Source organism: Gymnodraco acuticeps, unplaced genomic scaffold (assembly GCF_902827175.1).
Source record: "Gymnodraco acuticeps unplaced genomic scaffold, fGymAcu1.1, whole genome shotgun sequence".
NCBI classification, from domain to species: Eukaryota; Metazoa; Chordata; class Actinopteri; order Perciformes; family Bathydraconidae; genus Gymnodraco; species Gymnodraco acuticeps.
This window is the reverse complement of record NW_022990270.1, coordinates 2,057,095-2,071,368: the sequence shown is the minus strand read 5'-3', so window position 1 is coordinate 2,071,368 and position 14,274 is coordinate 2,057,095. Positions and strand designations below refer to the sequence as shown.

General features: G+C 43.7%; 1 protein-coding gene across 11 annotated transcripts in view; it reads left to right on the top strand.

Moving 5' to 3' along the window:
- si:dkey-205h23.2 (CUGBP Elav-like family member 4) overlaps positions 1 to 14,274 on the top strand; it is a 144,761-nt gene that overhangs the window by 89,776 nt on the left and 40,711 nt on the right. For all 11 annotated transcript variants that reach the window (XR_004569429.1, XM_034220800.1, XM_034220799.1 and 8 more), the window contains exon 3: positions 8,515 to 8,563. Coding sequence is in view for 10 of the 11 variants with exons in the window: in XM_034220800.1 (XP_034076691.1) it covers positions 8,515 to 8,563 (49 nt within the window). In the remaining variant the exon portion in view is untranslated. The remainder of the gene's footprint in view (positions 1 to 8,514; positions 8,564 to 14,274) is intronic.

Genomic DNA, 14,274 nt, shown 5'->3' with positions numbered 1-14,274 from the left:
GAAATATGCATTTGTAATCATGGCTGTCTTTTTGTTTTCTCTGGAGCAATGCTACCTTGTAAATAAGCAAAACTGGAAATGTAGCAGATCAAATAGCCACACAAAAAACGTTCTCAATTGAAATGGACCTACCAGAAAAATATTAAACAGTTTATTAAACACAGTACAAAGTGGCTGTGGCTCAGTGGCTAGTGTGCTGGACTTCGAATCAGGGGGTAGCAGGTTCAAACCCCGCTGCAGTCAGCATGTCTGTGTCCCTGGGCAAGACACTTCACCCCAAATGCTCCTGTGGGGATTGTCCACAGTACTGAGTATGTAAGTCGCTTTGGATAAAAGCGTCTAACAAGTGATGTAATTAAATAAATACACTTTGTATTTAATATATAAATACCATTGCCTCTAGGCTCCGTACTGGGCCCCCTATCCATGTTGCCAGTTTGTTTTATGCCTCTCTGTGATCCTGTGCCTTTTTGGAGGCCATTTTGACATGTCTGTTACTATTTATGTGTGTTCTGGGTCTTTTGTGCTCAATTGTTGGATGTTGTCATTGGCCATAGCAGAGCGAGCCCCGCTCCATTCTCCCTCTCTCTCTGTGCTCTGTGATTGCTCAGCGCTGACTCCTCTCATCAGCATTGTGCTGCGTTCAGGCACAGACCCGGCCCGGCAGGTATATGAGAGGAGCAGAGCAGGATATACACTCATAAATCTGACAGATGCATGGTGTGTCATTACCTTCCACTTATTATTATTCTCTCACTTATTTTGTCATACCGTGAGCCACTTTGGCTGTTTTTCCCGGCCCGGCTCAGAAACCTTTGTACTGTGGCCTTGAGTGATAGATGCTGCTGAGGAGGCATCAGGTTATTGATGCGATTCCTGCTCCGTTTCATTTGTGTCCGCTGGGCTTGAACCTTGTGTGTTGGATGTTTGCATTGGAATTGTATACTCTATTGCAAACTTGTTTTTATCTGTTTTGCTTTTGCAAAGACCCTTGAAAAAGTACATATACTTATACTCCTGAAATATAAGGAGTGACAGAGATATTCTCCATTGCTGATCTGCCAACTACTGTATAGCCAGTCGGCCGGTTTTGTTGTTACATGAAGTTGCAAATGTGTTCTATATTCTTCTGCAATGATGGTGTTCTTCAGCTTTCAGTAAAGTTCTCCAAACTATGTGTCATTACAGAGCTTATATGATAAAGCTGTATAAATACGGCCATTGTTAATAATAGAGAGCGATGTTTTCAAAATATATGGGATACTTCTCCTGCCAGTGTACATGTTTGGTATCTATAGAAAAGAGAAATGACAGGCTTTCCATTCCAGTACCAATGCCTCACAACAACATCCCTGTATAGCGAACATTATGAAAAGATACACATGCATTGGTGTATTATTAATACTTGAGTATTGCACAATTAATCAAGCTCACAAAGTCACCAGCTTTATGTTTACTTTAGAGTGACAAATGCATACTGTCCAACATTTAGAGGAATTAATTCACAGTGGCATCCAATTCTAGATTCCAGTTTTATACCTGTGAAATAATCACTTAAATGAATACTGCCTCTGCTCCTTGCCTTTTCAGTATGTTAAGACTGAAGAAAACCAAAATAGTACAAGAGGCTGTTACATCACCGCATGACAAATTAAAAAAGCAGACGTCAGAGAAAAGTACCTCTGCCTTCATCTTCCCTGAGCCTCTTACAGTATATCCATTATTTCTCACTTTTCACTTTTACTGCCTTACATTTGCCTGCCGCACCTTTCTCCTTCCTTACTCCTCCACACTTCTTTCACTCTTCTCCTATTCAAATGCAGAAATAACACACACACACACACACACACACACACACACACACACACACACACACACACACACACACACACACACACACACACACACACACACACACACACACACACACACACACACACACACACACACACGTCCCTATGGCCCAGAGCAGGAGAGAGGAGGGAGCAGCAGTCGCCCCACAAGACCAGCCCTCATAAAACTCCCTGTCACTTTGACTAATTTGTTAGTCTTGTCTCACTATGTCGAATTGTCCCCCCCCCCCTCTTCCCCCTGATGCACCTATAGCCTGACTCCCCCTGTCCTTCTTTCCACCCCCCCCCACCCTTCATATTCATGGGAAGAGGAGGGAGGGAGATAGGGCGGAAAAAGGTGCAATAAATGTAATAGGTAATGGTCGCAGTGATCTATGCAGCAATCCATCTACAGTCAGAGGAAGAACAGAGGCTTTATCGAGCAGAGGATAACATGATGGCTCGATTTCTCATCCAGAACTGCCACTGTCCCACCTCGAACGGAGGCCTGCTGGGCACCGGTACAAAGATAAAAATAGAAAGTCCAAGACTAGATTTGGACTAGGTCGAGCAGGGTGCGGCTGTATGGATCGCTTCAGTTGCTCTCTTCCACTCTCAGAGGACCGGGAGAGCCAATACCGGAATCACAGCGATAAATTAAAAGCCCAAACTCGCCTTCAAGGGGAATCAATTGCCAGGTAATTATGGAGAGATTACAAAGACAAAACGCAAACACAGAGACATTCCCCTATGACGCTGCAGCATCACACCAGGGGAACTGTTAGCTGGTGACAAGCAACATTTTTCTGCTCCCATTCCCAAACCGACCCCAAGTACATTTTCTTGAAATAGGAAGTCGGGCTCAGAGCTAAATATAGGCGGCATTTCACAAGCAGCCACCCTCTGTTGAGCTGTCAGCGCCCCTTCTCCCTTTTCCTCGCAATGAGGCAGACACAGCCTTCCTTCATGTGTTTTCAGAAGGGAGACAGGCAGTGTGTGATCACTCCAGCTTTAACCCGTCTCTTCCATCACACACTCCACCTCTCATGACTCGCTGGCCTCACAGGGAGGCTGCTGTGAACCCGCACACCAATTTGAGAGAAAGACTCATTCCCGCTGCGCTGGGCCTGTTTCTCTTCCACACCGAGACGAGGGGCAGGATGTCCTGACGTGTGAGCGATGGGTGATGGAAGAAGTAATTTGGGCTGGTACAGTACAGGCTGTGCAAGATCTGGGAGCTTGTTTGCCTCTGAGATTGTCCTGCAGAAATGGTAGTACATCAAAATGCTCTTGTTGTTTTTCTATTACCTGAATATTTCCAGTATAACAAATCGTTTCAAAGTATTATTTTATAAAGGGATTTGTCTCTCTGTTGGCATTTTAAATGTTCCATTGTCTGTGCTGGTGCAAAACAGGCTTGAAAAACCAATGTACCTCAAATAAAAACACTTACACCAATTACAAGCATCACGATCGATGACACTTTAAAACACATATTGACAGAAATGTCAATTCCATTCAATAAAGCAGAAGATTCCCCTTAATTCCCTAAAGCTCCAAGGCACTGGTAATAATGACAGAGGTCAGGGCACTTATACTGGCTTTGTAATGGTCAAAGGTTAGGGTCTTAGCGTCCTTATATCTGCGTTTGGAACGAGGCTTCTCGATCTCAGCCATCGCCACCGGCTCTAAGTCGGCTCTCCAAGAAAGCCAGCCTGCGTTTAACATCTTTAATTGAGCTTAAAAGGCTGTAAATGGCATCAACAGCTCCAATGACTTCACTGACGGAGGAACGGCAGAATAATAATGAGAGGCATGAAACAATGGATGGCTGATCAAGAGAATGCTACCACATGACTTGAAAAGATGACAGCAAGAACAGATTAACTGGCAGCAATATTATTTTTTCTATAACGTTATTTTACTGTGAAAAGGAATGAATAACAGAATACAATTATGTGTTCAGTTAGCTTAGCTTTAATAAGAAATCTTATGGAACTTTCTCAATATATTAAGATACTAGTCATGGCATGAGTCCTCACCAATCCCTGGGTCACAGTGGGCAAAAGCAGCATGTAGCACTGCATCCAACACAGGTTTTGTAAATGTAGTACTGTACTCTATGTTTCAATGCATTTCAAATAGCAGCACAGCTTGATCTGCCGTGGTGAACAACATGATATGTTGGAGCACACACATGGGAGAAACTGTTTTAGTTACTTTTGACAGTGGCATGTCAGGAGTTATTTGTTTTGGAAGTCGAAAAAGAACATTGACAATTCTCTTGGGGGATGTCATGTAAACAGGATTATTCGAGTTTATGTGGGGCTCAACCAGGGTAATGCTCAATCACAGTTTTGGCAGAAGTAGCTTTGTTTGTTGCATGGAGATGTAGCCAAAACTAGATGAGTCTAACTTTATGAATTTCCTCACTAGAACAAACTAAAGGCACCCAGAATGACAATGGGCCACTTGCAAAGTACACAATGCATTATAACAGATGCAAAACAATAAATAAAACTGTTAGTGTTATAAAATGTTACGCTTGTGTTTAAACTGACACAAGGTACTTGGACATGTTTATGTCCTGCCACCGTCCGGCGAGAACATTTTGAAAGCGGGTTAGTGGATCACATTAAACAGTAGGAAGAATTAACAGAATGAGCTTGTATGGGATGGAGGAACTTGCCAATGACATATGGCATTTACTGCACATGTAACCTTCTTTGTGTTTAGCTCAGTGCTCATTTGACCAAATATCTACCCAGAAGACATCAGAATTATCCAACTTAATAATACAATAAGTTATTAATCACCCAAAACGTATTAAAGTATTTTTACATCATTATTTCTATTAATCATACTTGAGGATGACGCTAACATAAAACACGTTCTGATCTAGATATGATGAGAAGATGAGAAAACAGCTAATAATTGACATGCAGCTAGAAAATAATAAAGGTACTCAGATTTTAGAATTAGGATCTTTCCACAGGTGGTATTTATTTTGTCCAATCAAACTTTTGAACACAAAACACTTGGGCTTTACATTGGATATTGCTAGTCGTCTAAAAAGAAAAAAGTAAAAGCTACAGCCAAAGTACAGCTACTTGTGTCAAAGTTCTTGGAGAACATTTTTCTGGCAAAGCTTTTCCTCTTGCTTGCTTTGTGAGCAGTGGTTTTCACAGAACATGGTCAAAGGCCAGGGGTGTCTTTCTCTCTCTTTCTCTGCACTGTTCAATCAAACTGACCGAAAGATGGACTCAAATGCACACACAACACAACGTACACTCTGAAACTAACACACACACACACACACACACACACACACACACACACACACACACACACAACACACACACACCAACACACACACACACACACACACACACACCACACACACACACACACACACACACACTGGAATATGTAAGCAAGTTCCTCTCTTCCACACGGTTGGCCTTCCACCCGCCAATGACTTGTATTCATCATTACAGAATGAAAAGTATAGATTTGCCTCTAGAGATTAGAGCAAAGAAAAATGAATGTATAGACATAAAGGAAATAGAGCATGAAGGAAGGGGAAATATGGACGGTGAAAGAAAGACAAAGACAGAAAAAAGGATGAGGAGAAAGAGAGATGGCCCTTCTAAGTGCAGCAGCACACAGGCACAGAGCTGTGAGTTCCCAGGCAAGACAGCATGAGCTGCCTATTTGTCAGCATTGATCAACCCATTAAGGGGCTGTGGTGGGAAGCATATTGGTTTTGGAGGCCAAAGGGGCAGAGAGACAAAGATAAAGCAAGACGGGGGGATGTTGAACTCCTTTCAGCCTCAGCAGCCACAGGACTATAGGATAAAAAAAACCTGTAGTGCTTCTCTCCAATGTATGCAGTTCATTTTGCGATGCCCAATGGGAAGGTTATCATTTTTCTTACAACATCTGTTGAGGCTCCACTGTAGCTTCCTGCCGCTGCAATGCTAAAAGGAACTAGCTAGCTTCTCCCTCAGCGTGTAACTGTCCTCGTTCTTCATGTGTGTGTTTGTAAGTGTGTAGGCAAAGGGTGGGTGATGGTGTGGGGGGGGGGAGTGGGTCCTGGCCCTAGGGGAATGCAGGCTGCCTCTTCGCCCAGCCTCTGATGAATTCGTATAATTAACTCTGCCTTGATCTGTTGGCTAATCCTGCACTCAGTAATAAGGGATTAAAATGTCACCTAAGCCACCTGCTGTTATTGAGCCCCTAGACTTTTTGTGCATATATGTGTGTGTGTGTGTGACAGTGAGAGAGCGAGCGAGAGAAAGTGAGGATAAGTCAACTTCAATATTTCTGTGCAGTAGGCGTGTGTGTGTGCTGAAACATTTCCTCAGTTTGCACAAGAACGTGTAACGTAGAGGACACTATAAAGTAGTTGAAAGAAGCAGACCTCTTAATTCCTGCCATTTGCATGTGAGCGCTCCTCACTTCCCCATAGTTTGGCAGGAAGCTGGAGCAGACGTTTCAGCAGACTCGCTCTGAAAACTCATTGTCACAGTCACTAAAAAGGGACATGAAAGTGGGACATGCTGGAAGGTGGGAGTTAAGAAATCTTTTTTTTTTTCCTACCCTCTCACTCCTTGGACCAAGTGAAAGAAAAAAAAGAAGAAAGAAGGGAGTGCCGATTGGTTGGCTAACAGCCCACAGACCAGCAGCCAGCTTGCCTTGCTTTGCCTGCCTGCCGGCCTCCTCCCGCTCGGTTGCCTAGCAACCCCAAGTGTACTTTTGGGTTGTCTAATGACTCTCGTTGGTGCAGTGGCTCAGGGGCTACTAATGAAGCCTCCTGACCAATCGCTGCCGTTTAAGACCTGGAAGCCTACTGATCACTGGACAGGGATTTGGGGACCTCAGGCTACTCTAAACTTCTTATGCGAGACAAATTCTGCCCCGTCCTGAGACACACTCACACACACTTACAAAATGTACCAACTGACCTTAATTATCTCACACACATAGCATACTCACATATAAATGCTTCACCCTATCTGAACCTTACCTCAGATTCACTTTCTAACATAATTAGTGCAATATTGAACCAGCCAGAAATAGAACATCCCCCTGTCTGGCTGATTAAGGCCATACACACCTTCTAATAATGATGCTAAGTGCCCCCCTTCAACCCTTCATTGAAACTTTAAACACAAACAAACATGACCCTATGTCAATTTCATTTTCAAGAGCCTCAACAAGCTAGCTCTTTCCCCCTGAGAACGTAAGGAAAATGAGTTATGACAGACCATATTGCTTTTGCATGTTAGTATAAGCAAAGTCAAACACTATCAACCTCTCCCACCTTTGGACACGTCTGTTTGTATTGGTGTGAATGTCAGCTTCATTGGCTTGTCTTTGTGATACGTCCATCATCTCTTTTAGCTTCGTTCCAGCGTCACAGCATTTTGCTAGACGCGTACATTACATCCCCGGGGTGTCACCATGTATACGCGTGTCTATACACGTCCAAAGTCTTAGGTCTATATTTGGCCCCGGTCAACTGCTGTCAAGTGCTGTGTTGCCTGGGGTCCCAACAGCCACTGTGCTGCCCGAGCTGACAGATCTGAGGGGGCAGGACCGTGTGCCATTCACTGGCGTTCACATGTTGGACCTGTCTGCATGGCCTAGTTAGAAAGATGGGCTTGCTGCTGACTGAAGACAGAAAACACCATGCCAGAAATAAAACAAAAAGCCAAATATGAAATGCGTGGGAAGCCTCAATAAGCAAAGGTCTTCGAGGGTGGCTCTTAACACCTACCTTTCCAAAAACAAAAGAAAGGATGTTATTGTTGTCTCAGTGAAGGCACTGGGTCGAGCGTTTTTTCTGCTTTTATATTCAAACTCCAGGGAGTGAGAGTAAAAAATTAGGTTGTAGACAAGGGAGCAAAGAGAGCCAGGGGAGTTTTTATTCACGCCATGCAGTTTTTAAAAAAAAAGGCTTTTTTATGTTAGCTTGGCAACGTTTGCTTTCACCTCACTATAAAATGGTTCTTCAAAGGTTGTTTATCGATTCCCTACTGTTAACCTTTCACAAGCTGTTTCACAGATTCGCTGTGCAGTCACTCTCAATCGCTTCCAGGAGGAGCAGGCTGGGGCAGGGAGGGGTTGGCTGTCCAGACCACAGGCGCGTTGGTCCGGAGTCGCAACAGGGCTTCTGGGTAGAGAGGAGGAAGGGATGGCGGCAGGGAGAGAGGGATCGCTGAGGGTCAGGGATGAGCAGGATATAGCTGGTGACTGGGAGTCTGGAGCCAGGAGGGGACAGGAAGAGCAAGGGCCAGCCAGAAAGGACTTCTCCCTGTGGGGCAGGGAGTGGCTGATGTAATGGTAATAATCTCCAAGTGCCATCTGACACCCCGTGTGGCTCCGTCATTGAAAAGTGCTAATTCTGCTGAACTGTGAGGGGAATTCAGGCATCTCTAGAGGCAGTGCCCTGGATTAATTAAACACGTTGGCATGAAACACTGCGCAGATGTATCTCTTTAACACCGTCGTCACTGTTTGATTTTTGCATTCAGCTCACATAGCAGGACAAACTCAGGACATGCACGTCAGGAAAACCGCCACATTGCACTTGTTCTCTTTCCACTTCACATATTGCTCCTATCGTTTTCGTGCTAACCTGGGATTTCCCTTCTCTTTCTTTTCTCTCTTTCTCCAGATGAACCGGCCCATCCAGGTGAAGCCTGCCGACAGCGAAGGACGAGGAGGTAATTAACCTTCTCCTGGTCTCCGTTGCACACACCCCTTAAAAAAAAACACACACGCAAACACACAAATACACTGCACACTCTATCCTTAATATTCTGCTCTCACTTGAGACACACTGGGAGAAGTAGAGTAGTTCGTAATATAGGTCATTTGCTTCTATTGACTTCCCATCTGTGCCAGCAGAGGGGCTGTCTCAGGTTCACAGTCACTGGGAGCGGTTCAAAGACGAGACAGAGAAACATGGAGAGAAATGAACGAGACAGAGAGAGGGAACAGAAAACAATGGGGAGTGGAGGATCTCCGTCCCATGAACACCGCAGAGATCTGCTCATAGTTAAGAGACAGAGAGATACGACCCAAACATACACAAAGAACCACCTCAGAGCTACTTAGTGGAGAGAGACACTATCCGTTTGACTAAATGTACTTTATTAGTTAATATAAGAAGACAACATGAGTCTTTCAAAGTGGGATATGTTATAATTAAGTGGTAAAGAATATGTTTGTGGTACACAATATTGTTTTTTTTGTCTAAAAGTAAGAGCACAATTTTAATGTCTATTATATACAGTTCCGGCTCTAAAATCCACACATAGTACATATACATCTGCCTATAGTACACCTATCCACCCGTTTGCCTCATTAATAGTTCTGTGACATAATTACACTGGAATTATATACCTTAATAAAAGTATCATTATAGTAGTATTGTATTTGGTTAAAGAGATCACAATATAGAAGTATGCACACATGTTACAGATGTGCCTACTTTCTAAAAGTCTCAAACTAATAAATGCTTGTGCGCATAATTGTATGTGTAGTTGGAAGTTATGACAGCAATTGTTTAGTGTCTATGGGATCAATTAACTTCATTGTGTCCCATAGGGATGCCAGAAACGAAGGAAACTAAGTAAGTAAACTAAACAGGTTTATGGCGCATTATTCAAGGTGAAGACAACAGTTTCAGAATTGGAAAATCCCTGATCTAAAGATCGATTGATTTGGCATACTGTATTGGCAAGTTCAACTCTATAATATATATTTTTCAAAAAGTAACCCTGCACCAGCAAGCTGAACAACATTTAAATGTGCATTTGTGCTTGACATTGCACCGATTCTCTTGCACAGCGTCATGACATGGTGATTGACTAGATCATTCAGAAGCCATTTGTGACTAACATCACAGAGGTTAATGCAGATTAAGCCTGTTAAAGATTTACATGGCTGGAATTGGATCTAATTGGACCGGTCTGTGTCTGCTCTGTGCTTGCATTTCAGAGTGGTGATTTAGACTGCCTAGGTCAGATTAGACTGAGCCACTCGGCTGATTTATGTGGTCAAGTGTGAATCTGATGGCCCATTTCTATTGCCACACACACACCCCCATGTAGATCTTATTTTTGTCATGGCGGCGCTTTAATTAACGGCCATCTAAAAACAGGCAAAGTCTGACCGACAAGGCCTGGGCGAGAGCCAATCGGCATTCTCACCAAGATAAATTGGATCTCTGGACTTAAGAGGGGAGGATGGATGGGGCCCCAATATCAATTTACTACCCTTTTTCCTGCAGGAAGAGAAGGGAGATGAACAGGGCAGTGTGAATGAAATACAGAGAGCTCTTAGGCTGGCACAGCTCAGGCTAGTCTGTCAGATGAACTTTCTATATGGGGAGACAGGATAGGAGGACACAGCACAGAATGAAATAAGACCAAGCAGACAGGCCCCCAACAGAGATATTGAGCGTTAATGGCAACAGGAAGTCAGCACACAGGCCGGGGAAGTAAACCCACAGTCGCGGCTGACAATGAAATGAGATTTACTATGAAGGCCTGTGGTTTAAAGGAAAATAGACAGCCCTGCTAGGACTGACTAAGGAGAGAAAGTGGAAAGAGATTCATCTGTGGAAGGCTTGGGAGCAGTCAGGCTACACCAATCCCAGTGGGGCCTTTCGATTGTCAAACCCAGGGCTGCACCGGGACATTTTGTACCTCTGGAAAGGAGTTACATTTATCACAACCAAGACATCAGCAATTATCTGTCATTGGATGTTGAGCTGAGGTCTCGATTACGTGCATGTGCCGGCCTTAGGGCCCATTACTCCCTCTGGTGAGTCCAGTGCCCCCTCTTTTGTTCACGGTGTCCCTGAGAGACATCCTCTCTCCCTGGGGATATCGGAAGTGTCAGGAGGAGAAATAAAACCAGAGCTCAGAAAATGACTGGGGGTGGCCCGGCGCTGCGCAATCCTGCTGCTCGGCTGCCATTGTGGATCACAGAGCTGATTCTCTGGCTTGTCTAAACACAGTGACTCAGTTCTTATTTTATATTTTCCATGGATTATCAAGAAAGAATGGAGCGTGGGAGGCGAGCTTCACAGCCTTCCTAAATCTATTTTCTGTTCCTTGAGTCAGCCGACCTCTTCCCCACAAAGTCCACATTTGTCTGATGCCTCTTAACAGCACTTTTCTTTGCTGCCCGATTCTATCAAACAATGATTTCATCTTAGAGATTCTGAGAGGCAATCGAGGCATGGGTCTTCTGCTTGCTCTGTGGTCAGTGCAGGAGCAGACACTCATACTCTATAAGGCCCCTTAAAACTCAAGCTTCAATCCAAAAGGGAAATAAAGGAGGAAAGTAGAAATCTCTCGTTTTTGTTCTGTATAGCGTCCGTTCTCTCTCTTCGTTTCTTATTGGTACGGCAGTGCAAAGGGAGAGATTGAAGCGAGAGTGATAGTGAGAAAGATGGGGATTCAGTACAAGGCCCATGGGAGGAAGGAATGAGCGGAGAGAGTGAGGGAAAGAAGACAAAAAAAGCACGAGAGGGAAGAAGAGACGACAAGGATGAGAAAGTTAACGGAGGGTGATGGAGGCAGCTGAGTGAATCTCAGCAGTAAATCATCTCAGAGCCGCCCCATCCCTATCTCCCTCCTCGCCTCGCCAGGAATCTTTTTTCCCCCTGACCTGTCTGCCGCTGTGTCTGTGAAGAAAAGATGGGGCCAGATTATCTATGATTGGAGATGGCCATTATCTAAACACAATCTTGGAGCCAGGTCCCACTCCTCTCTCCACTGCCGTGAGTCTGGAGACCACACTGATGTGAAGAGCGATGACGGGTCAGCCAGCAACACCCTCTTCTTTTATTAACTCTGATAAGATGGTTTTCAACCACTCTCCCGAAATGCCCGGCAACCTCCATCAACATCGACTTTTTCACAAAGTGCCACTCAAAGTGCATTTGTCTCTTTCTTTACCCTACTTGTTTATTAGCTCCCTGCACTTTTGTTTTATTGGATACTTATACAGTGCCAGGAGCATTGAAATCCCTTCATTTGCTGCCCTGTGTGAGGCTTTTTAATATCTCATCCATGCCTTTCTGTCTGTCTGAGGCGAGAGTCTTTGTGAATGGGTCGTGTTTGTCCTTGCCAACCTGCTGCTCTTCAGAAGGTTGACCCCAGTCGGGGCACTGAAGAGATTGACATGACCTTAAGATGTTGCGCAGTGTGCTGTCATGCCCCACCCCAGCAGGTAGGGAAGAGTGAGGGCTTCTGGCTGCCTCAGTCTGCCGGGGCCACATGGGAGGGGCTGTCTGGAGGCACCTCACGCCCACAGAAGAGCACGCTCCACTTTACATGCAAATGAAGCCAAAAGATCCCCTCTGTGCCTCTGGACACGATCGTGCAAAACTCTGAAAAGTCAAGACGAACCCTTGCAGCGGTTGATATGTGTGTGCTGAGGAAACACACACCGACCATGGGGACACTTGAACAGGAAAAATAGTTCAGAGAGTTCCAACAGTGAATTCATTAAGGTTTTAAGGCATTGACTTATGGAAAGCGCCATGATTCGACCTTGCCATTAGGAGAGAAGTTTCAAATGTAGAAAAATGACTATTTGTCTTACAAGTGTCCTTTTGAGCTTGTTTTTGATGCATATGAGAAGGTTGACAGCCCCCCTCCCACTCCCCTGGGTAAACAGATATGACAGCTTTACTGGTATAAGTAATGCATTTACAAACATATAGGCTGTATCTTCTCATCGGGCCTGATACACTGACAATTATAATGTTTGTTCTCCTCTGATTATTCCATTTACCACCTCACTATACCGGATAATCCACTTGCATACATCAAATTGGGAGCAGCAGCAGAACGCTTTAGAGTAGACACATCATTTTCACTGGGATGTGGTCTAATTACTTCTGTTTGCCTGGTAGCAACTAATGTTGAGTTATAAGTAGAATTGTGCTCATTAAGTTATTGAAGATGTTTGTTGAAAGAAAAAGCAACCAAGCAGGTTGAAGTAATTCAGCTCAACAGATACCAATGTATATCATGTTCATTTTACAATAATTAGAACATGCACTGTGCATATTGAAACTGAATTTAGCATTTAGCAAATGTTAATATTACAGGGATTTAAATGAAACACTGTACTGTAGGGAAATGGTTGACAGGGTAACTATGAAATCCTTATACTTCCATCGAGTAATGCTTTTTTATTAATAAATATGAAATCGAATGATTATATGTTTAAAATGATTGGTTAAGAATATCCAAAACCTATTCTGAAAGCAAATGGCACCTTTAGTCCCGTTTTTAAACAAAAAGAAAATGCAGTAATGATGAAAAATCAGTCAATGTTCCATTCTGAAACTGTAGTGCACCCGGTCTGTACGCCCACATGTGTGAGGGGGTCTGGTGGCGGACCTCCCAGGCAGCAGCGCACCAGCATCAGGCTTTTCTAATGAGACCATAAGAAGCACAAGTTCTCTGTGTTGCTGCCTGGAACATTACTCTGCATTTGAAATGCACCCAGCGGCCTAGCAGGCGTCTTTTATCGTTGGATGCAGCTGTCCATGCTTTCTGAACACTTACTACTAGCAAGCTTCCCTGACTGCTGCCAGCGGGCAATAAGTGATAGAATCGTTGAAAAAAAAATGAAGAAAAAAAAAGAAAAAGATTATTTACCAGGACAGGAGAGAAACTCTTTAAAGAGAATATTCCCATTAAGTCCAGAAGAAACTTTTGAAAAGAAAATAGTCAATAACTGACTGCCTGGAGAGAGGGAGAGTAGAGTGAGGCATGACAATAAAGGGTAAAGAGAAATATACTGAGGAGGCAATAGAAGACAAAAGGAGATCAGAGGAAAGGGAAAGCGCAATCTATATGCACACACTTCAGCCTACACCACAAGTAGCACTTTATTCCAGGGGGAGAAGCATCAATCTTGACAGCATATGGCATCTGTGCAAAATCCATTAATTTTTAATATACCGGCCGCTGAAATGAAAAGGTTTCCTGAGACAAGCAATTGTCAGATGTCAGTAGTGTTTTGATAACTTTTTTGAGCTCCGTTTTTTTATATGCATTCATAAAACAGAGCTGTCCACATGCCACCTCAGTTTGGACATGACTGGAGAATGACATGGAACCATTTCCCACACAATTGCTCCCACGGTTAGCCAGGAGGGTGAGGAAACAAAACAACGTGTGGATGACTTGTGTGTGAAAGGGAGTGCTGACAATGGCCTGAAAATAAGGATATGTCTTCTAGCACAAATGTGTATAGGCGTTAACGTATATAACGTAATAACTCATTGTGATTATTGCAATTGAATCAATAGAAGGTTTATTTATTTTTAACATTATTCACCCAATCATTGAAAAATGTATCAAAATTATAATAAAGGGTCGATACCAAACAAGAAGCTGTA